Source organism: Oenanthe melanoleuca, chromosome 5 (genome assembly GCF_029582105.1).
Source record: "Oenanthe melanoleuca isolate GR-GAL-2019-014 chromosome 5, OMel1.0, whole genome shotgun sequence".
In the NCBI taxonomy this organism is placed as follows: Eukaryota; Metazoa; Chordata; class Aves; order Passeriformes; family Muscicapidae; genus Oenanthe; species Oenanthe melanoleuca.
Genome location: NC_079339.1, coordinates 45,288,240 through 45,309,997, shown reverse-complemented (window position 1 = coordinate 45,309,997; position 21,758 = coordinate 45,288,240). Strand labels below are relative to the sequence as shown.

At 39.1% G+C, this 21,758-nt stretch overlaps 1 protein-coding gene across 1 annotated transcript in view; it reads right to left on the bottom strand.

The window, feature by feature from the left end:
• The window catches only part of LOC130254099 (ras and Rab interactor 3-like), a 155,141-nt gene that overhangs the window by 89,556 nt on the left and 43,827 nt on the right, over nucleotides 1–21,758 (bottom strand). Inside the window, exons 3-11 of the mRNA XM_056493323.1 lie at nucleotides 14,344–14,420; nucleotides 13,071–13,145; nucleotides 11,147–11,231; nucleotides 9,544–9,647; nucleotides 8,785–8,859; nucleotides 7,276–7,301; nucleotides 6,527–6,580; nucleotides 5,583–5,725; nucleotides 852–1,021 (exon numbers count right to left, since the gene is read on the bottom strand). Coding sequence (XP_056349298.1) covers nucleotides 852–1,021; nucleotides 5,583–5,725; nucleotides 6,527–6,580; nucleotides 7,276–7,301; nucleotides 8,785–8,859; nucleotides 9,544–9,647; nucleotides 11,147–11,231; nucleotides 13,071–13,145; nucleotides 14,344–14,420 — 809 coding nt within the window. The remainder of the gene's footprint in view (nucleotides 1–851; nucleotides 1,022–5,582; nucleotides 5,726–6,526; nucleotides 6,581–7,275; nucleotides 7,302–8,784; nucleotides 8,860–9,543; nucleotides 9,648–11,146; nucleotides 11,232–13,070; nucleotides 13,146–14,343; nucleotides 14,421–21,758) is intronic.

The window sequence follows — 21,758 nt, the reverse complement described above, 5'->3', positions numbered from 1 at the left end:
GATTACAGAGTCAACAGATCATCTACTCCTGACCACACCACCTTTCACTATTTTACTGTCAAACTGGATTTTTGTTACAAATGCATTAATGGTACTTTCTTTTACTGTGGTATTCATAAGGCTGGCTAAACACAAGTATTGTGATATGATGTTGAAATCTATTTACTTGCCAGAGTAAATACTTCTCATATTTGACACTGTGGGAGCAAACTATAAAATCCTGCCTTCATGAAACACAAGGTTGGTAGGCCAAAGATTTCACCCCCAGTACTTCAGCAAGTTCAGGACAGCCTCACTTGCCATGTCCTGCTACTTCAGCTGCAGGGTATGGAACAAGCAATATATACAGCTGTAACAATGCATCAAGTAAGATAAACTGGCCAGGGCAAATTCCCCTCATGAAAATATTTTGGTCCATTTTTATTTTGAGTTGAGAACTACAATGAATACTAAAGAGGTAGACAAATCTCTGAAGGGACCCTGAAGTGTTAATAATACTTGACCTGCTTCTAAGAACTTTGGCTGCCTTGTCCATTATCCTTTTTTAACCTGACAACTTTTGTAGTAATCAAAGCCAATTCTTCTGCTATAAATAAAATCTAAATGTGCACACACACAGAGAGAAATAAATATTTTCTGTCAGGGAGATAAGGCAGTCCCTCCTTTTTGACTGCCATCCCATTAAAACTGGCAGCATCACCAGCTGGGAATCTGTTCTCACATAGCTGCTTGTCAAACACACAGTTCTATCCAACCATAGGAACATGGGAGAATCTAAATTCCAGGATCACTATGAGCACAGCTCTTGGGTAAGCCCTCTGCCTCCTCCTCTGTTTTGCTAATGAACATACCTCATTAATGATGAGCCTGCTTGCCATCCGCATCCTGGTGCGTGGCCCGAACTTGTTGGTGATCATGATCCGCAGCCCAGCCTCAGGGAACCGGTACTTGGGAGGGCTGGAGCAGATGATCTCATCCACCATCACAACACTGTTCTTGCCATACTGCTGTATCCCCTTCACTAATGATCACAATGGACAGAGTTAGCAGTATAATTGACAGTACCACGCATCCCATCATCCAGAGTCAGGTCCTTTCAGGCTCAGGTGTTCAGAAATATTCATCTGAACACCTGAATTTATGAGTTACTTTCTTTTAGTATTTCTGAAGCTGGCAAATCTCCTCATCAGTTGTGCACTTTGTTTGGATCACATGCTGGAAAGGGATTTCACTCTACTAAGGAAGCCACAAGCCAATGCCAGGTTACTGGGAGCAGTTTTTCCCCAGTTCTTCATTCTGTAGTACCAATTTTCTTTGCTTATCTTTTGTCCCACTGGAGTTTTGTACCCTTTCTCTTGAAGTGTTTGCACTGTGGCAGTGTAGACAGCACTCCTGAAACCCCTAAAGCTATTCCACTGGATCAAGGTGCTGCACATTCAGAAGGCCCTAATACTGTGCTCACTCCTTCTGGACTCTTCACTTTACTTCACAGAATGTTACCAGTATCTCTCACAGGAAAAGATTTGAAATTATGAAAAAAAAACCAATTGTCAAGAACCAATCTATGCTATAAGTCTTTGTTAATATAAGGGAACCTGTACCAAGTCTAAGACTACAAAGTTCACAAAGTTCTACCATGTTAAGAACACACAGAAACAAAATTTTATTGGATATCAACACAAGTACAGGCAAGAGGAGCTCACCAAGAAACCAATATTCTCACAAATGCTACAGACTACACATAGCAAGCAGAGCAAGGCTCAGCAGACAGGAGACATACCCATGTGGTGTTAGAAAGCAGGGCAGGAAATACATACATGACTATAATAAATATTAATTATTACGTGTAATAATATGTACAGAGAAAAAAAATATTTGCTGCTTGTTTTCTGCTTTGCTTAGCCTCCCCCTCTCCCTCCCCTTTTGCATTGTTACTTACATTAGGAAGAGGAGAATTTAGGAGGTAGAAGGGAAAGATAATTAGTGCATGGTTCCAGTCAGGAAGCAAAGGAAATCTAAGAAAACATTCAACTCAAACAATGGAGTTAAAATGGACCTGTTCTAAACACACAGAAGCCTATATTGTTACTCCTTTGCATTCTTACAGTGTTGAAATATTTTTGTTTTTCAGGAAGACTGGATCCATGCATGCATCTAAGTCACATCATGCAATAAAGGCTTTGCTGTCTCAAGCATCTTCTAGCATATTTGCAGTTAAAGAAATACACCCTCCATAATGATTCAACAAGAAAAAAACAGCAAGTCTGTAAATCACCAATAACCATCTGTAACTTTTACCCCTCAGCATTTTGAGTGTCTTGCCTTGTTTCACTAAAATATGTTCAGCGAGTACACTGGGATCACCTGAAGTGTCATAAATAGAAGATCTCTGGTTTCACAATGAAATGTGCTCTTCTCAAAGAATCCACTCTGTAGTTTTGCTTGCAGCTTAACATCTCTAATACAGAATTGAACTAGTAGCAATTTCACATTTGCTAAATGTAAAGAAGCAGTTATCCTCCTCCATCCCAGCACCTAAACCAAATTAACCTTGCTGAGTACTGTGGCTGATGACACAAATGAGGAGCACATCCACTCCAGTGACTCTTGGAGTACAGCAGCTTTTCTGTGAAGGAATATACAGTCAGACAGGTTTCCCAGGGATCCGTCCTCACAGAATAGGACTCAACCACATAAACTTAACATTTGCTTTAAAGAAAATGTTTGAAAGCAATGCTCATAAGGCAAAAAGGCCAGATATTAACAGTCTCATCAGATTAACTGCTCCCAAGTGAGTTCCTCCAGAGAATTAACCAAAATGCTTCATCTTAGTGACATGAAAAACATGGAGGCACTGAAGGTACTCTGAAACTGTTTCTCAGAGCCCTGTGAAGACAGCGAGCAAACACTCAGCTTTGATTAAAGTACCATAATTAAGAACTCAGTGCTGATGTAGAATACCTCATGCTAAATCTATATGTGACTGCAGCACATTGCTCTTATTATTTTCAATTTGACTCCCTATACCTGTAAAAATAGCCCAATATAGTATGGACTCCACCTAAAAGTTGTTTTAAGAAATGTGAAAAGGAGAAAAGCCTTTTACACTTCTCCTTTGTGATAATTCTTTTAAAAAATCTACTGAGAACAGCTCTTGTTTCCAACAAACTTACAGCTCACCACCAGTGTTCATCACCTACAGCCCTGTCAAAATCAAGAGAAAGTTCTTGATGACTTTAGCTCTGAAACCTGGTCCCTCAGAAACCTGCTTTTGTCCACAGTACTTTTGTACACAGTACACAGGTAGGGGTCAAACCATGCCACCTGGTGGAAATTTGGGTCAACATAATAAAAGTCAAGGGTAACACACATTTGTACTTTGAAAATTGGAGCACTATTCACAAAGTACATATTGCCTTTACCTGTGTGTGCAGAACTCACCCTTGAAATGAAATTTTTCTTATGGTAAAATCTCTTTTTATTTCTGAAATTTGAGTGATTAAAGTTTTTTTGTTTTTTTTTTTTACCACAGGAAGCTCTTGTAATGAAACTTAAAGCATAACAGAGTAATACAGTGTTGCACCTTTTACCTGCTCCCTGAGCAACAGACTATCCTTACTAGAAACAAAGTTCCTCCCCAAAACAACAGCTCCTTTATGGGAAGCATCCGGCTTTCCTCACATGGAAAATCAGATTAAGGTCAAACCCACGCCTTGGTGAAGACAAGGGAGGTTTTTTGGTGGAGGCCAAAAGCTACTAACCAGTGGTGGAAAGCAAGGCAGAGGCCAGCCCCAGCTCTCTCCTGGCTGTCAGGAGTGCTCCTTTCTGAAAGCTGCTGCTGGGAAAATGCAGCTCAGCTGGTGAAGCCAGCATGTGCCAGCTAAGAGGGAGTCACTGATGGGCTGTGGTGCACTTGGAGAGAGCAGGAATGAAGCTGGAGGCAGCCATGTGACAGTTTTCTAGGGCAGCATCTTGACACATAAAGCATTCAGGCTAGCCCTGCCATCCTCCCCTCCCACTGCTCACTCACATCCTTGATCTCCTCCTTCTGTACTTTCTCATCCCAGGCGTGTTTGCCTGTGACAGTAACTACACTCTCCCTCTTTGAACAACTGTCCCTCCAATGAAGTGTGAATCTGTGTAATGGGTGTTGGAGAAGGCAAAGGCAATCTGACTGAAACTGCAGTATCAGTGCATCAAAGAAATTTGATGTAGTGGAGCTTTCTTACTTTTCTGCATGTCCTTCACAGGCATTCAATAATCTACACATTTCCTTGGAAAAGAAAATAGGTGGACAGGCAAGCACCCTGTGCTGTTGTCTCTTTACCACAAGGGCTAGAGAGGAGAGCCTGCTGGGAGATGAAAATAGAACTCAAATTCTTCAAAAGTGAAAACCACTAATATCTGTGGTGTTTAACTGGACTACCCTTTTCCCATGTCTCCGCTTGAATACAGGAGCCACCTACAGAGCCTTGCATGGATACAAAACCATATCTAAATGACAGGCCTCATTTTATTAGAGCCAATGCTCCCAAAAGTTCACTATAAAATGAGATTAAATTATTTCAAAGTCACCATCATTTAATTATGCTACAATGTCCTATGACAAATAATTTTAAATAAGTATTGTCTAAACACCTTATCTTGGACCAGAGCAGAGGTATGTTGTCACTGAATAAACCTACATCTACCTAAAAGAAATCCCAGCCTAAACACTAAAAGCAGAAGAGAGTGGGATTCTGAGTCTGCTCTAAATTCCTGTTTGGCATTATTTGTTATTGCATGAGGATCTTTCCAATGCTACCAGCACTGCTGATGAGCTCAGCCTCCTAGAATGGGGGATGTCTGCAAAGAACAAAGTGAGGAGACCTCACTTGTTAAGAGCAGCCCAAGTTCTCACTAAGTTATATGGTGTGTGCTTTGAAGGTGGAATCATTTTGCTCTACAGAGAAAAGAGAGAATGGAAGAGAAGAGGAATAAGGCAAAGATAAAAACAGGCTTTGAAAACAAGCCAAAAATACCCAGGTATTTTTTCTTACTTTCACTACCAGAAGCTGGGTATCATCTTCTTTCCTTTATGACAAAGACACAAATTGCAAAGAACCTGCATTTTTCAGTTTTACATATGTGTCTGGTGATGCACAAAGTCTATTTAGGCATGTGAAAAACCAGTCTTCCGAAAATCTGAACTCAACATGTAACCCCTCGTGCCCACTGATCTGCCCATGTCCTTTCCTTCAACATCCACATCTCAGCTTCTCATTCCAAACTAATTTTTGAAGAGAAAATTGCCTTCTTCCTGGTAAAAAAAAAAATATTTCTTTCACAATGGTGTAGCTCATCACTGAGCAGGAGATAAAAAGGGAACAAAATTGCCAATGTGCAAAGCAGCTTGTTTTCAGAATATATTAAAAAAATTTAAAAATTAAATGTGGCAGTCTCACTGCTGAATTATCAAGTTAATCCTGCTTATGATTGAATAGTGACACTGTTTTGATCTGCATTACAGAAATTTTATTAAAGAAATAAAAAGGATATTCTGTGTACTACTCTTTTTCCAAGTCCTGTCTGCTCAGCCTTACCTTTCCATAGTAATGGAATGGATGGGTCATCACAACTAGAGGTATAACATTTATTACCATCTTCCAGCTCATTGTTGACTGTGTCACCATTTCCAACATGCTTGCTTTTAAGGGTGAAGAAATTTTGCATCCTCACGTTGTACCTGAAAGTGCAAAGGAAAGGTTTAAAAAGATTGGATTTTTGCATTTTCTTGGCAAGTTTTTAAGCCATTCTTTCTTCCTGCATCAGCTACCAATTCACCCCACTGGTTCTTTCAATGTGTTCCCCATGGGAGGGTTCTTGAGCATTTCTGAGACTGCTGACCTTCTAAAGACAGCATATATCTATTTTAGCACTAAGGTGGGACCTGAGAGGCCTGTCAGTGAACTCTGCTAAGACTTTATGTAGGAGAAAAAAGGGTGATTTGTGAGGGGAAGGCACCAAGGGATGTAAGTCTAAATAACTTGCAATTGAAGGGTGGACACACAGGTGCAGTAACAGCCAGACCTCTGACTCTCCTGTCAGAGGCAGTGACACAACAGAAGAGGATGTCAGCAAACAACCTGCTTTGAGATGGTCTGAAGATAAATACATGCTTAGCATTCTGTCTAATGTTCCTTGACCTTGTTCTCCAGGGAGTACAAAATGTGCAAGAGCTGACATGATGTGTTTACAATCCAGAGTACCCTGCAATTTTTTTATATATCTTTGTATAAATGATATTTTCCTCTACTTTTCCTGAAAGCTACTTTACCTCTGTGCAGTATGAAAAGGATGCATGAAAGTATTTGCTGCTGATTGAGCACAAACCTAGAATTAAACTGGTTGAGCATAAAACCCAACAGATCTTACACAGAAACACAACTGGCTGAATTGCCCTGGGCAGGAAGACCAAGGACAAAACAAGACCAAAGGAATGATGGTCAGCTAACATCTAAAGGGTACTGTAAAGAGAAGTACTTACTTCATGATAAGTATGTAGAATGAATACATAATGATGAGTACAAGGCTTTCCCACCTCAGAAAGACAGAAAGAAGTGTTAGAAGGCCAATCAAACAGCTGTATGCTTTGTAAGTTTTATGTAGGAGTGTGCCTTAAACATCTGGTGCAAGTTAAATTTGCACACACAGGCCTCACATCATTAGGATTAGAGGGTGTCTCAGCAGAATGAGAGGGGAAGCAGACTCTCAAGTTTCAACAACCACACAAATAAAATGCAATGCATGTACTTCAGAAATGTGCTATGCAGACTGAAACCACAGATATCTTCTGAGGATCATAACACCAAGGCCTTTTGTCATTTCAGTGCTGAAGCACAGGCCAGGCACTCTGAGAGCATTGTTAGAAGGTGCCTATGATCTTCCACTAGGATTCATACTGGAGTGTTCCTTGGAACACCTGGCATCCCCATATGTGTTAACAATCAGCATCAAAGCAGAAGAGTTTTGGTTGCCCTCTCTGCACATGGCAATCTTCAAGCCTTACACAGAGCCTATGTACTTCCTTAATGTTTCCTGGTTCTTCCATTTTCTCTTAGTTTTCCATAACCATCAAAAAAACTAAGCCCAAACAAAGTTCTTAAGATTTCCCAAGTGTTCAATCCAGCTCACGTGCTCACTGTGTAGAATGAAAGACAATCACACTGCTAACTCAAATTACTAATGAGCCTCATGAAAAATACAGGACTGCATGGAATAATTTACACAACTTACCATTCTATTTTCTCATCATATATGAACTAGAAGATGGAAAAAAAGGAAACACATAAAAATTATCATTTCTCTAATCTATCTCAAAAAACAGCCAAATTTCTTCAGCAAGTATCAGCAATATCTAAACAGACCTACTCAAGTTTTGACCCTTCTAACCATAACTTCTACTGTGTGGATTGTGCTCCTCACAAAACACAAACTTGTGAATCCCTCAGTGGCTGTTTTAAGTATTATTAAGGGAAATGACACAAGCATGTGAAAGACAGACAGATACACACTCATGTGCCCATGCCATGCTGTGCAAATCACAGCAAAGTCACTTACTCAAAAAAACTTAACCCCTGAGTCCTTCTGACAGCTAGACCAGTCTTAGCAGAACAGGCAGCCACTTGCCCTCTCCTCTTGAGTCAAGTGGTTATACACATTTTATTCCACACTGTGTAACTGCTGTTACTGAATACACAGCTAGGGATCCACTTGCATTACAAAATACAGACTAAATGGATTCTTCCCTGCCTTGCCACCAGATACATTAAATGTGTATTCAGGAACTACTACACTGCTCTAGATGAACAAAGTAATATCTGTACCTGTGCTCTGGAAAAACCCAGAATCTGAAACAGCCACATTCTCTATCCAAAACAGATGTGTAGCTCAAAATTTTTCACCTCCCCAACAAGCAGTCTCCTAGGTCTGAGGAGAATGCTATCTGCACTGCACAACTGTTGCAGCAGATCTCTTATTAGGGATAGAAATGACAGCCAGGACACAGACTCTCATTCAACAACATGAAAAGGGTCTCAATTTATTATTTTTTTACAGCTTAGCCATCCTGACTCTGACTACAGCAAGCTCCTACCATAGGGTCCAACTGCAGACTCTGACTGCAGGATATGACTGCAAGTAGTGGTTTGCAGACTGACCACAGGCCTTTACCCAGCTCAGCTGTGACTGTAGGCTCCAACAGCAGGCTCTGACTGCATCAGATCCAGACTGACCTCATAACAGATCTTTTGCAGATCTGCAGCAACTCTCTTCCTCACTTATTTGTGTCTCTCTGGATCATTCCTTCTTCCTCAGGGCTCCTCTACCTCCTCAAGACCCTCTTTCTCTAGACCCTCTGCCTCCAAAATCCCCCTAACCAGCCAACCCACTCCTTTTATCACACTTACCTTTATTAGTCAGGATGTGACCCACTAAGGGCAAGGCTGTTCCTCTTCTTTGGTAATTAGTACAGCTGTGACTTATCTCTTCTACACCTACACATAACAGTATCCTACTAGCTTGCAGAACTTTAACCTTAGGTACAAAATGAATGGACATTGATGGACATGGTGGGCACACATTCCATGGGGCTGCGTGAAATTTTCATATTTATACAACCCTCACTTCCAGATGCCACTAGAACTATCTAGGATAATAATTATTTGCTAGTCTATCAATAGTTAGCAGGCTGTTGTCCAAAAATTCAAGCAATGAAACACAGTAACTGCTAAGAGAAGTACTTACAACAATAAGTACGATCACAGATATTGTGTAGTATACAGAATCCCGGAACACAGCCCACTGGGTGAGAGAAACCACCTGAAAAACACCACACCTTCAGCCAACAAAAATATGGGATTTCAAAAACAAACAAGCAAAAAGCCCCTCATCTTAAAATAACTTAGGTGTGTGAGCAGAGTAATTATTACTAGTATCAACTATTCTGAAACCAAATGCAGTTTCATGGTACCATGAAGATGTATCAGTCTGTTAGACAATGGATCTATAATAAGCATCAGCAACAAAAATCATTTGAGAAACTTGCATCATTGAAACACATTTCTTACTAATGATACTTGATTTGGTCATAATTTCAACTGTAAATTACAATTCATTGTACTGCAGCAAATCAATTGTTCCTAGCTCCTTTTATTTGTGAATATATTGGACTATAAACAAGTAGTTTAGCAAATGGAGCAATCTCATGCTTGTGTCCCAGATTCTTTAACTGTCATCAGTACCAGGAAGGATCAGCAGATGCCACTGATCAGTTGACTGTAAACACAGTATTGTATGAAGAGGATCCAGTGTCCTCTGAATGCTACATGTACAAAGTGCTGACACTACAGCTGAACTTTTTGTAAACATTTGCTATTTGTAAAGCATTTATAAATTCTTTCCAATCTTTGAGGTTTTCACAATTTTATTTTTTTTTAATATATGCTCATGGAAACCCCTAAATTGTAAGGAATTTAACTATGTAAAGACAAGTATCTTACTAACCTGTCCTGCAAACAGTCCACAGACACCAACAATGCAGAGGATGTTGAAAACTGCTGAACCAACAATGGTCCCAACTCCTACATCTCCATGAGTAATAAATACACCTGCAGAGGGGACAAAACATACATAACTACCTCTGTCATTTAATTTTAGGTCACTCAGAACATGTACAACTTGTAAAGTAGAGACTGTTTCAAAGATTAATCAAAATATGTTTCATAATTAAGGTTCCCTTCTCTGTGTAATAATTTGTACTTTTAGTTTAGCTAGCAGCTTCCCAGCTGTGGCTTAAAACCTCTACATACATACTTTCAGTAAATTATTTTTTCACTAGTTAGTTCAACAGTAAGGTCTCTGTTTCACAGCTTAATTTTCAGCTGTATAAGAATCCATTCAAATAAGTGTAAAATATCTCTAGTCACATCAGAAACACGGAATTTATTTAAAGCACAGAAATTTTTCTCCAAGGTGAGCAAACAGAGAACTTCTGCTAAAGTTACTTGATTGCTAAAGGGAGCCTAAAGCTTACACTCACTGCTTTTCAAGAAGTTGAATGTGAGGTTATGGTGCATTCCTTTGGACTGTATTTCCCTAAAGCTTCCCTAAGTGAAAATGTCAGTTGGGATAAAGGCTACAAAGGCTTTACTAAAGATTTATCAAGTTTAGGCCACCATGCTGCTAGAAAGCTGCCATTACTGAAATTTGGCTGGACAAATCCCACAGCTGGAATGCTGCTGTCAGGGGCTAGGGGCTGCTCAGAAGGCAGAGCTGAGGACAGAGCAGTGGGGGAGGCTGCCTGGGAGGAAGGGCTGAAGGAATTGTGTTTGTTCAGCCTGGGGAGGAGAAGGCTCTGAGATGTACTTACAGCCTTTCTGCACTCAAAGGGATCTTACAGGAAAGAGCAGGATAAACTTTTTAGGACCCCTAGGACAAGGAGTAATGGTTTTAAAAGAGGATAGATTCTGACTAAACAAAAGGAATAAATCTTTTAAAATGAGAGTGGTGAGATGCTGGCACAAAGATGGCCCCACCACTGGGAACATTTAGGGTTAGGTTGGATGGAGCTCTGAGCAACCTGATCTGGTTGGTAATGTCACTGCCCACTGCAGGGCAGCTGAACTGGGTGTCCTTTAAAGGTCTCTTCCTCTAGGTGGGGTCTCATGAGAGGTGCAGAATCGCCTCCCCCAACCTGCTAGCCACTCTGCTTTTGGTGCAGCCCAGGATACAGCTGGTTTTCTGGGCTGCAAGTGCACACTGGCTGCACAGTGACACATCATGATGAACTTCTCATCATCCAACACCCCCAAGTCTTCCTCCTCAGGGCTGCTCTTAATCTATTTCCAAATATATCAAATTACTTCTCAAGAGACTTCAATAAATCTCTTCTGTCCTGTGTTCAGAATCAGACATTCCTCTCTGTGTTTTGAGAGAAGACACACAGTTTCATGAGATATTTTGAGCAGTTAATTATACCATGAACCACAGACTAGCTGACAGCTACAATTGCTGATTATAAATTGTCAGAAGAATGGGTACCTGTGCTGGATCTGCTGCTGATTTTTTAACAGCAGATCTCAAAAAAGCTTGTGTGTGGGCTCCATACCTATAACAGATGCAAACAGCTCTGGGGTGGAGCTCCCTGCTGCCATGAATGTGGCACCAGCAACATCTTCACTCAAATGTAGTTTCTAGAAGAAAACAATCAGTAATGTCAGCACCGCTACTGTTCTATAGTTACATATGTAAATGAATAGCCAATTGTGGCTTACATGGAGCTGATTAAAGTACCTCTGCAGATTGAAAAGGATTGTAAACATCTCAAATTGTTTAGATTAATTTACTTTTGTAGCTCTAAACACAGTCATTCAACTCCCTAACTCTTGGGGCTTCTAAATGAAAATCGGTAAGAGAAAAATACAACCTTTGTGAATAAATCCTACAAACAGCAGGCTTGATTCTGGCTTCACTTTTCAATTGTGTTAATCAAAAGTGAGTCCATAGACACAGAAAAAATTAGTCCATTAGATGCAGAGAGGGCCATGTATGGCAGAGAGATCTATTTTTATGCCAGTGTCTCTTAAGCTCTAATAGGATATAGGTAACTTAGGGTTCTCAGACCAGCATAAACACGTGCAGGTCCACAGGTGGGTTGCATCAGTTTAGCAGATCTTGCTAAAGATCTTGCTCTTGAACTACAAACATGGTTTTATGGAGGAGTTTTTTCCTTTTTCAGAGTCTTCATGCTCATTTATGTATATTATTTTTCTTTGAAGGATAGAAAAGTAACTAGTGACAAAAGGAGAAGTGAAAAAACCCTGTTTCAGGCAGTTTGCCTGAGAACATCTTGATAACAATGGCATCCTACACATCCTGACAAAAAATAAACATAAATATGATTATTACAGTCATACTGATGCAGGAGCTCAAACTTAAATGTGCTATCTGAACTGTTGGTTAAAATGTTCAGCAGAACATGAAATAAGATGTAAAGATTTTATGAAGGATCTGTAACCAACCAATTTGAATAACTTAAATAAGGTGCATGCTGAATAGAGAGGATCTGGAAAGGGAAAGAAAAGATCCCAGCTGAGTATTTGACTACTATTGATCACCTCCCTTATTATTCTATTTGTTCTTCTACTGATAAGTGTAAGCTTACAGCTCTGAGTAACACCAACAGGTATTTAGTACATTTAGTACATTTAACATTACATGCTTTCAGGAAAACAGACTTTTAAGCTAGCTACAAAAACCACCAGGAGTTTTTTCAGAAAACAGTCACTCTTATTTTTGTTTAAAAGCAAAGAGATGAGATTTTCATTTTGCTTTAAAAAGGAGTTAAAATCTAAATCTATATTTGTATTATGTATCTACTTTGTTCACCAAAATCATACTCAACACAACGTTCCCATGCCATGTATAAATTCTACTCTGTCACAAACAACTCTATTAGAATCCTACATGTAATTTTGCAAAGTCTTCTCAAAAATTATGTAAATGCATTACATTACTTTTTTTTTTCCCCCATAAAATGTGTTCTGATTCCATATCCAAGGTACATACTTTTCTCACACATTTTCTCTTTTTCCCACTTTATGCTAGGACCACACATACCTTCTTTCTCCTTGCTGACATGGTGGTAGATGTACAGTAAGATTTGCAAAGCCACATTTTTCTACCTATGATATCTTTAAACAAGTTCCTTTTTTCAAAAAGGAGTACAATAATAAACCCAACTCATCCATAACTCATAACTCTCATAACTACATGCTTCAGGTATTTAAGAGTGGGCTTTGCCATCAGATCTCATTAAATCTTTGATTTTTTCTGCTTGAGTGTGACCAGAGAAACAAGTGTGCACAGACTACTGGTTCATTTTTTGATGGAAGCTCAAATAATTTGAAAAGGATTGAAGCCAAAAAGTTGACAGGAATCAATTCTGAACAATGACGATACAAAATTTTCATTTCTTTAAATAATATTATCTAAATGCATTTCTAAAAGAGTAATAAATTTTGTTAACATACCTCACAAATTTTCTCTAAGGATGGAACAAAGAAGTCATCACATACTATGGCCAAAGCATAAAACATATAAAGAGCCTGTAAAGAAAACAAATTCAGGGAATACTTTGGATTTTTTTGAAAAGAGGGAAAAAGGCAATGCTAGTTTTATTCAAACTAACAGAAATATATCGCTTTAGTTTTTATTCCACTACAAAAAAAAAAAAAAAAAAAAAAAAAAAAAAATCTCCCTGTTGATAAATTTATGGCATCAAACCAGAGTTTTGAATGTAAAATCTCATTTAGAATAAGAATGTTTGTCAGATCCTAAAATATGGAAGGTACCACACTTTGACAGAACAGAATGCCACAACAGATTTCATATAAGGAAAAGTAACAGGTAAAGCTACAAAATTGTGTAGTCATCTATAATTATCAGACCATGTAATTAAATAGAAAGTAAAACCAGGCTGATTAACAATATTCAGGAAATAATATACACCTGGAAATAAGTGGACCCTGGCCATGGATCACTGCACCAAAACACTTGGGAATGATCTGGTTCCCTGCATACATGGGATTCTCCCACTGTCTTATGCAGCTTTATGTGCTGTCCCCATGCAGAGGACTTAATCCTGATGCTGTCCATCAAACACAACTCCTTTATACTTTACTTTCCCTGAGCTGGGAATGAAAAAGTGGAGCCTGCAGGCCTGTTTTTAATGCAATACGAAATAAAATTCTACATGATATTTTCTATATTTCTTCAGGATTGGTTTGGGGTTTTTTTAACTATAATGGCATCCATTGCATGGAGGCACAAAAGAAAAAAGAGACTCAAGAAACTTCCACATCATGCTTAGTGTCATCAATGAAGGAATCCCAAAGTGTGTCTCTACAACATGAAGTACAAGTCGTGTGATCCATTCTGGCAGGATTTTATCTCCATGAGGATGAATGAATAGGTGCTGCAAATTCAGACTTGTATCATTTTCTTAAGTCATGGTGTTTTAGAACCATGAAGGTTTTAGGTTGGAAAAGACCCTTAAGATCAAGTTCAACTGTTAATCCAACAATACCAATTCCAACACTATACATGTCCCCAAGGACCTTTTAAGAAATTGTATTCATATAGACACATTAGAAATACTCAAAGTATTAAAAAATTGCTGATATATGCAGAACTAACTCTACTTAGTAAGGTCACTATGATGATTAATATCTTATTAAAAAATAAAAATAGAATAAGTAACACAAAAGGAAAAATAAAAATGAAGCACAGCAGAGAAAAACTTACAGCAAAGATATGAAGCAGAATTCCTCCTTGCTGACGTTCTTTATTTGTAAATATATCTTCAGGAAACTCATTAATAGCTGAAAGAAAAACATACTTTTAAAAAAAAATGTACAGCATGTATAAATGAAAGAGTGAAAAATAAGGAAGCATCTGTTGAAACATATGACCAAACATAAGTGCCTTCTGATGTATTACATTACAGCTTGCCACTTCAGAATTCCTTTAGTGCTCTGTAGTTTTGAGACACTGTGTAATCACAATCAACACTCTTACAGGAACACAGTACAGGATAATTCACAAACTATTGGTCAAGATGCAGCAATCTGCAATGCTTTGATCTATTTTATATGTTTTATGAATATTTTAGGATGGCAACAGAAGCATATATGCATGTAACAGCCAAGTAGGTTCCTATATATAGCAATATAGTAATATCTAGCATAAAAAATACCATTCCCTCCATGTAATATAATTCCCTCCATGAGAGTGGAGTACTATTCTGGAATAATACTGAAATACCATCAGCTTTAAGAACTTCTTGTCAGTTACATTTAGCTGACAAAAGCAAAATTTTTCAGAGAAGTTATTCCCTACCACATGAAATAATTTAAGGTAAAAAATTAGTAGGCACACAAGGCAGGAGTTTTTTTTAATAAATTCTGACTATTAAAAATTAATACTATCTGAAGTGATTAGTAACTAAAAAAGCATTAAGGAAACTTCTCCTGTGGGAGAAAAGATCCAGATCTCCAGCTGCTGGCATCTTACACAATATGGTTGTTTTCACATCACTGGTTAAAATACCATGCCCACATGGATGTATTCAGGACACCCACATTACTTTGCACATTGCAACCCTCATTTTGTCCTCTGTCTCCTCCATTCCAGCTGTGGCTGTGAGAACACACACAGGATAGCAAAGAACAGAGCCCTGGCCTGAGTCTTGAGCAATGAGAGCAGGACCCTGCACAAGGCAGATGTCTTCACATAACTGGATGCAAAGGTGTGCAGCTCCCATCACAGGTGTTGGTGCCAGAACTACCACCCCTTACTGCCACCGTATGGCAGAAGGAATACATCCCTGTCCCCTAACCTGGCAAACTGGATGTGTCATCTGGGAAGCTAGTACCTACCTGGTAATCTCATTCAGATGACTGTACAATATTTCACAATACAATGTTAAAAAATGGCTAACCATAGTATAAACCAAAGTTTTAAGAAGCATGAATAATAAAAATCATCATTTTTCTAATTGTTCTAAGGTGACTTTACTTATCTGAAGTAAATACCAAATAAGAAATCAGAAGTCCTGAGGACATCAAAGTTATGAGCCAGAAAATTAAAAATACTATAGGCATCTAGTCAGAAAAGAAAAGCAAAGCAGCTTCACTGCAAACTGCCTTTCTTCATAGACAGTAATAACAGTTTATTGTGGTGATAACAGCATTAGTAATAGATAACTGCTTGTAATAAATACCTGCTTGTCTCAGAGGTAATATAGCATGAATTAACATGAAGACAGCTTTTCTCAAAGATAATGCTTCTCTCTACAAAGAACTCATGGTGTGCAGTTTTTCTCACAACGAGGCAATTCAAAATCTTCTTTAAAAGTCAGGGAAATTAAACAAAGCTCTGGAGCTTGGTAGGCAAGATTTCTTCCTTAATGAAATAGCTATCTACCAGTGAGTTCCAAGGTATGTCTCCAAGTATGGAGATTTAGTGTATAAACATTTGCTGACTTTATGGCTTTATTATCCAAATAATCATAGGTTTGGTCTAATGATAATCTATAATATACCTTATCTACATGCACAGTTCTTTATTTACTAGCTGTATCACTGCTTTAGTATTTCCAGCTATTTATTTTTCTTACCTACTGCTGTGATAACCTGGTTTCTCAGGAAAAGTGTTTGAAAAAAAGCTGTTTGAATTCCCCTGGGTTCTATTCTAGGCCTGGGAATTCAACAACACTTAACTGAAGGGGGCAGTGGCATTCCCTCATCTGTATAAGCTGACAGAGGGAATATGACATTACCAGAGCTTGAGAGAGCAGTCTGCCCTCATGGTACAATCTGATGCGTGCACAGCAAGGCACTGCTCTGCTTCACACAGACATATTTTCTTATGTATGGGAGATGGAGTTATCTGGCTGCCTGAGTGGGAGCTACATCTCCTTGGTTTCTACTGAAAAGAGACAGAACAGATGGGAGAAGGAGATGAAATGAAGAGCAGTACATCTAATGGGGCTAACCTTTGCCAAAAAAAGGAGGGGAACATACACCCATCATCTTAAAACCAGATAGAAATACAGAAATATTTATCCTGCTGGTACTGTTGCAAAAGCATGGGTCCTGCAGCTCATCTTATCCAGCACAGATCTCAGGGGGAAGAGAGGGCACCAAGAAAGCCAAGTCTATACTGAAATTGCCATCATTCTGTAGCTTGTTCCCTCTCTCCAATCATTAAATGAGGGGGGAAACAAAAGCACCTTATCCAATTATGACTTGGAGGGGACACCACCTTTTCCTCTGAGTCATGGACATTAAAAAAAAATCCTTGATTATAGCATGGCAGAAAGGATGATTCATCTTTGCTAAAGAGCTCTGGCTGAGCTGTCTGTGGCTAAAGAGCTGTACAAGGCATGCAAAGAGCATGCCTCAGACCAGAACACAGGAGCAGCTGCACAGCATAAGCTCTGAGCCACATGGCTCTGGAGCAAAGAGCTGGCAGGAAGCAGCTGGGGCCAGCCCAGCGTGCTGCTGACACCTGCCCTGCCAGGCTGTCAGAGGATTAACCCTGGGTACCGTGAGAGCACTGCTCCCACATGCCCTGCCCCTACTCCAGCAGGCAGGCTGCCAATGAAGTTAAGTTTCAGAATCCCCTAAGCCTGACAACCACCTCAACCACGTGGATCTGTGGTTTTATAACCTGCCTTGACATGTGATTTCTTCACCTTATTAGCAGTTGATTTACTCACAACAAACATGCCAAGTCTTAACACCTGCTAAGCATTCAAGCCTGCTACAACTCTTAAATATTTTTCCTCACAGGGAAAATGGATCTGTAGGTTTTTGAAGGCTATGTGCAATCAGCTCTGCCTTTGCAGGAAGGCTTTAGGCACATGATGCACACAAAAGCTCACTGTCCCTTTTAATGCCTACATCTTGCTCCCCTGTCCCTTCAGGACCCATTAGAGCTACAGACTGCAATGCTTACCCCTTCACCCTGGCACTCAGGGGCTGCTGATCATCACTCACCCAGAATGGATGTGTAAGGGGATGAAGGATAGACAGAAGACAGAAATATATGCTTCCCCTTTTACTCCTTCAATGATCACAGTCACAAAACAGCTTGAATATTTAAAGTTTGTGGCATTTGTTAAAGCACTGCAAACAGCCTTAGGCACCTCTGCAGTTAAGTGTGTTTCTGCTTGTGTGCAATTCCCTTCTCACATTCCAGATCCTCATCTTCCCCAAGCTTGGTGTTGTGTTCATACACATGTAATTGTGCCTCAGTGACAGTGAACAAACTCATCACTGTGTGCAGAAGTGAGCTTCTTTGCACCTGTCAAGCAAATGGATGCATCATTACCTGGTGTCAGCAGCAAAATGTCAACAGTTTGTGTGACAGAAGCTGAGCTTCCAACAGACTTCATGGTACTGCAAACTGCACTAATTTATAATTCTGTACTAATCTGCTGCAAGATTTGATTGAAAGCCAGAAAATCATCACTCCTTCCAACACCTCCCTGAATGCAAGGGTCCTGTATCAGCTGGGTTGCAAGGAATAGGATAAGCTTTTAAAACATTTGTGACTTTAGCCCATACTGCTCTTCAAAATCAGTGCACTGGGAAGATTTTTACAGAAAGATGGTTAGCAACTTTGAAAGCATCTTCCCATATTCTCTTTACCATGAAAGTCAAAAGGGCCAGTCCCCTGCCTTTTTTCACCTGTTACCTCAGGTGCTGAAGTGGTTCAGTCTCAGGACAGTGGTGACCTCAGTCTCAGGGAATGACACAATACACACAGCTGATCCTCTTGCACAACCTGTGCACTGTAAATATTGTGATGATAATTCTGTACTTGAAAAAAAGAATAGCAGGTAGCTTTTGCTCACAGAAAAGTATTGATTTTAGTTATGTAATGTAGTATTAATACCAGAAAAAAAGTGAAACCCAAAGACCTTAACCATCACAGTGAAACTAGTTTACTCAAATGTAAAATGTGTCATATGAAAGTCCTCCATTTTAATAATACTTCCTAAATTATATGTAATGGATTTGAGTAGTCATTTAGAAATCATAAATGTGCCATAATGCATTAAAGATTTTTTTTTCACAAGCTAACAGGCCCTTAACTCTAAGTTGTCAGTGAAGAAAAATGGTACACTCAGCAATATAAATCCTAAAAGGACCAAAGAAGAAATAAAGAACAGTTCACCAATCATGGTGGATGCCCTCTGGAAAAAGTAGGAATTATCAAGCTTTAAGCTCCCATTCCCATTAGTCAGCTATTTCCAGTTTTCTGTAGCAGGATGACTTGTGGATTTTTTCTCATGCTCAGTTCAGCTTCTGCTGGATACTAACCCTAGGCAGTGGTCTTACAGCAGATCAGGAATGGGTTATTCAAAGAAATACACATTCATTTGAAAAATTCTGCAAGGATGTTCTGTAGAGATAACTCTTTAGTAAACTTGTCTCATGGATTATACTACCTGAGCAACAATAAGGCAACAATAACAATAATCCAAATGAAGTGCAATGAAATTATTTGAAACACCACCCATCTTCTCTGAGAAGCATTTGTGCCTCCATGTAAAACTGTGATGCCAAAGATCAAGCTTTCTATTTGCAGGCAAAGTACCATCTGGCAGGAGGCACACTAAGCATCCTCCTCCATAGCCCTCACCTCATAAACAGCAGAATGATGAACAAATTTCATCTCTCTGGTATATTAATTCAATTTGCATTGCTCAACCAAAAGAGGACTCCCAAGTGCAATTAGATGTGCAATGGAAAAGTGGCAGCTTATGAAGCAAATAACTGACTCAACTCTCAACCATGAAATCCAATTAATATAGGATGGTATTATTTATTAAATAGCCTTGAAATTTCTCTTTCCTCAGTATGAAGTTATGAAAATATCTATACAAAACTGGATTAGCTACCATAAAAAGTAGAATTAATACCTTATTAAATCCTAGACTTACACTGAGTTCCTCTTCTCATTTATAAAAAAAGTATTTTCACTCATTAAGTCAATGTCAAACAATGAAAAAACACATTAAGAATTATCTATCAACCAAAAAATTAAAAGGCATGATGAAATCCCATTTCCTGATCCAGGGACTCAGTGATGACACAAGACTACACAAGTACTGCAACATAAGGATGCATCCACATACCAGAGAGGAGAGTTTAATGCATTAACCTTTGTGTTAATGGTTTTAATGTCCTCAAAGTAACTTTAAGAGGTTCCAAAGGTTTGGAATCATTTTGTTTGCTTTTTTCTCCCTTGCCTCCAGACCATTCACACAATTTCTTAACTCTTCTAGCATCTTCTCGTATTAGTACACTGGTTTTCCACAAAGCATGTGTGTAGTCTTCAAAACACCACCTATGGACACCAACCCTTTTATTTTACACATCAGATTCCCAAACCAGGATACTAAAATAATTTTCCTCTTCTCCCCTTTTTCACTTACTGACTCACAGTGCCTCAGCACTGTTTACACTACTCTGAGCCAAGGCTGGCAAAGCAGTTCAAACACTGCCAGGGTCCAGCACTGGTGCAGCTTTTTCAGATATGACATGTCATTTGTGCTTTATAATTCTGGTTCTCAGGACTGAATAAACACAGTGAAATAATGTGAATGGTTTAAATTGTACTACCTCTTTACTGTTCTGTGAAATAACTACAGATATCAGTTACCAGTAAATAATTGTGTCTTCCACATGGAATTTTCCTCTAGTTTTCCATTCTGAGCTTCATACAGTTGATATTTTTGCTTCCTGAAAGTCTATAGTTTCTATGGTCTACAGCACCTTGTTTCATTTGAAGGAGAGAACTCTCTGGCTATGCTGGGTTTTGGACTCACTTTGGCTGTGTCCTTTTAAAATGCAGATAAGAAGTGGTGTCCCTAGCAAGATTACCACCTTTTAGAAAAAGGATAATGACTGGATTAACACCCAATACTGTGACTCACATAAAAAGTACAGTTATTAAAAGGTCAGGCAGCTTTTCATCCAACAGAAAAGAATCTTTCCTTATGTTTTACACTGGCAAGCCTTCCAGCTGCAAACAAGCTGGAGAATCAAACATCACACTACGAGGTTTTGGTATCCTCAGTGCAAGCTCGATGAGGTCTTGTTTTGAATTTTTTTTTTACTCCCAGTCAGACAAAAAAAAATAATCTTTCAGAACTAAAGGATGTAAAGTATTTACGCTGATTGTTCAGCCTAATCACTTAAAAACCTTGTCTTATTCACTTCACAATAACACCAAGAAGAGGCTGCATTATCTGACATGTCAACAGCATCTTCAAGGGGATTTCACCGCAGGTCCACTCATAAACTGTATTGCCAGGGGGAAAATGACAATCTGATTGCTGTAACAATGGGCTTTGAAATCAACCAGACAAGTTGTAGCACTTCACTACAAAGATTACAAAAAGTGTAATGTAATTTTAAGACGTTGTAGACTGGTGACCCCCTTTGAAATGCCCCACTCCATTTGGCACAAAAGGACACTTTTACACACTTGGGTGTTAACTCCCAAGGTTTTTTACTGAGTATGACTGGAGCTGCTCTTACATATACTGTTGTATTATGTCTAATGAATAGCTTGACAATCACAGCAAACCACTGTCTCTTCCTACTCTGTCAGCAGGTAGGATACAAGGAACAACCACCACAGAAGCTGCCCTTGGCAGAAATCCCCAAACTACAGAATTTCATAGCAGGAAGAAAATCCTCCTTGTGCTGCTTGAATATGCAAGCAAGAGGGAGCAGTAAAGTGCATTTGGTTCAAGATAGAAATCTTTTCTGAAAATCTGAAGACCTCATTTGGCACAGGGATGCATTATTAGTCCATTCCAACATTATTCCACGTGAACAATGGGATCAAAACTGCCCTTCAAAAAGTAAAAGCTGGCTGCCATGTCAGAGCTAATAAGAAAGATGATTACATCTAAGAATGGATATAAATGAAGTGACAGGAAATAACCTCTTTCCTTATAAAATATCACTGATCCTGTTCCATGAACATCTCTGCCTGCAAAATGACTACAAAAGTACTTTTCTGTACAACCAAGTTCCTTCTACCCACCCTTCTTCAGTGAATAAAATTGGGTGATTACTACCTCCATACACACGTTGGAGACAGACCTCAAATCCCACAGAATATGAGGCTATTTC